At 59.0% G+C, this 1395-nt stretch overlaps 1 protein-coding gene across 1 annotated transcript in view; it reads right to left on the reverse strand.

Annotated features, from left to right (window-relative positions):
• Positions 1 to 1389, reverse strand: part of LOC110391728 (C-type lectin domain family 2 member E-like) — an 8623-nt gene extending 7234 nt beyond the window's left edge. The window contains exon 1 of the mRNA XM_021383680.1: positions 1194 to 1389. Coding sequence (XP_021239355.1) covers positions 1194 to 1294 — 101 coding nt within the window. The 5' untranslated portion in view covers positions 1295 to 1389. The remainder of the gene's footprint in view (positions 1 to 1193) is intronic.
• Between the last annotated feature and the right edge of the window lie 6 nt (positions 1390 to 1395).

The following is a 1395-nucleotide window of genomic DNA, read 5'->3' on the forward strand; positions in this document are numbered from 1 at the left end:
CTCCTGAAGGGAGGTTGTGCTGAGCTGGGGGTCGGCCTCTTCTCTCGTGTAACAGTGACAGGATGAGGGGGAATGGTGTGGAGTTGCCCAGGGGAGATGGAGGCTGGACATGAGGAAATAGTGCTGCTCCAAGAGAGGGGCCAGGCGCTGGAATGGGCTGCGCAGGGAGGTGGAAGAGTCACCGACCCTGGAGGTGCCCAAGGAGCGTTGATGAGTTGTGTTGGGGATGTGGTTTAGTGAGGACTGCTGCTGACAGGCGCACGCTTGCACTGGATGCTCGTGGAGGTCTCTTCCAGCCTCGGTGACTCTGTGATTCCTTCTGGCAGCGCTGCTCTCCCCCCCTCTCTCTGTGACACACGCGGCGGCACCGAGCGCGCCCTCACTTTGCTGCTGGCCCCACAGAGCGGTGCAGGGACACAACAGGAGGACGCGATGCCGCCGTCACAGGGACAGGACGGCAGTGACTGCAGAGGATCCTATAAACAGTGACTTTAATTAAGAAATTACAAAATGCTGCAGCTCAGCAAACACTGTGACTGCATCAACACTCTGTGCAGGCCCTGTAACAGCACCGGGAGCGACAGCACCCAGAGCCGCAGTCAGAGGGCGGCTGGGAGCGATGGCACCGCTCTGTGCCACGGTGATGGCACCGCGATGTGACACAGAGCCCACAAGGAGAGGAGAAACACCCCCAGCCTCGGGTACAGACACAGTGGCTCAGCACCACGGGATCGTTCCATGGTGCTGTGACCTTGAAGGACCCTTAGAGGATCCTCCCTTTAAGGCACAGTGCAAGTATACATGCTTCCTGAGAGATAGTGAGGAGCAGAGCTCCATTGTTCCATGGAGGAACAAGTACAGCAGTGCTGGAAAGAGGCAGATGCCAGTAGACACTGAAGGCATGGCAATGTCCAGCAGCACTGGAACGAGCTCAATGCGGATGGGCTCTGTCACTGTGGAAATGTCTCCTCCCTCCATAGGACGTAGCTGTCGGCTCTGTTGCAGACCCAGTACTTCTCCGTGTGGCACAGGGCTGAGCTGATCCCGTCCCCGTTCAGGCTCGCACATGGGCCTCCGCCTGGCACCTCAAACCTGAGCACAAGAGGCAGGAGAATGGGAAAACCCCATCCCAAACCCATCCCAAACAGACCCCGTAACGGATCCCACCCAGACAGACGGACGCACAGACTGACCAGTTGGTGAAGGCGCTGCCATCGGCCCATGTCCAGCGCTCGTCCCCTTCTTCCCTGTGCAGCCCAATCCAACAGTTTGCCTTGCCCTGGTACCGCAGCATGAATTTCTGTGAGCAAAGCCAGGTGTGACTGGAGCCTGTTGGCTGGAGCACTTTCCCCCACAGCTCAGGCCCCACCTGGCTGCAAGGCGCTGCCCTTGGAG

This window comes from Numida meleagris, unplaced genomic scaffold, assembly GCF_002078875.1.
Source record: "Numida meleagris isolate 19003 breed g44 Domestic line unplaced genomic scaffold, NumMel1.0 unplaced_Scaffold471, whole genome shotgun sequence".
NCBI classification, from domain to species: Eukaryota; Metazoa; Chordata; class Aves; order Galliformes; family Numididae; genus Numida; species Numida meleagris.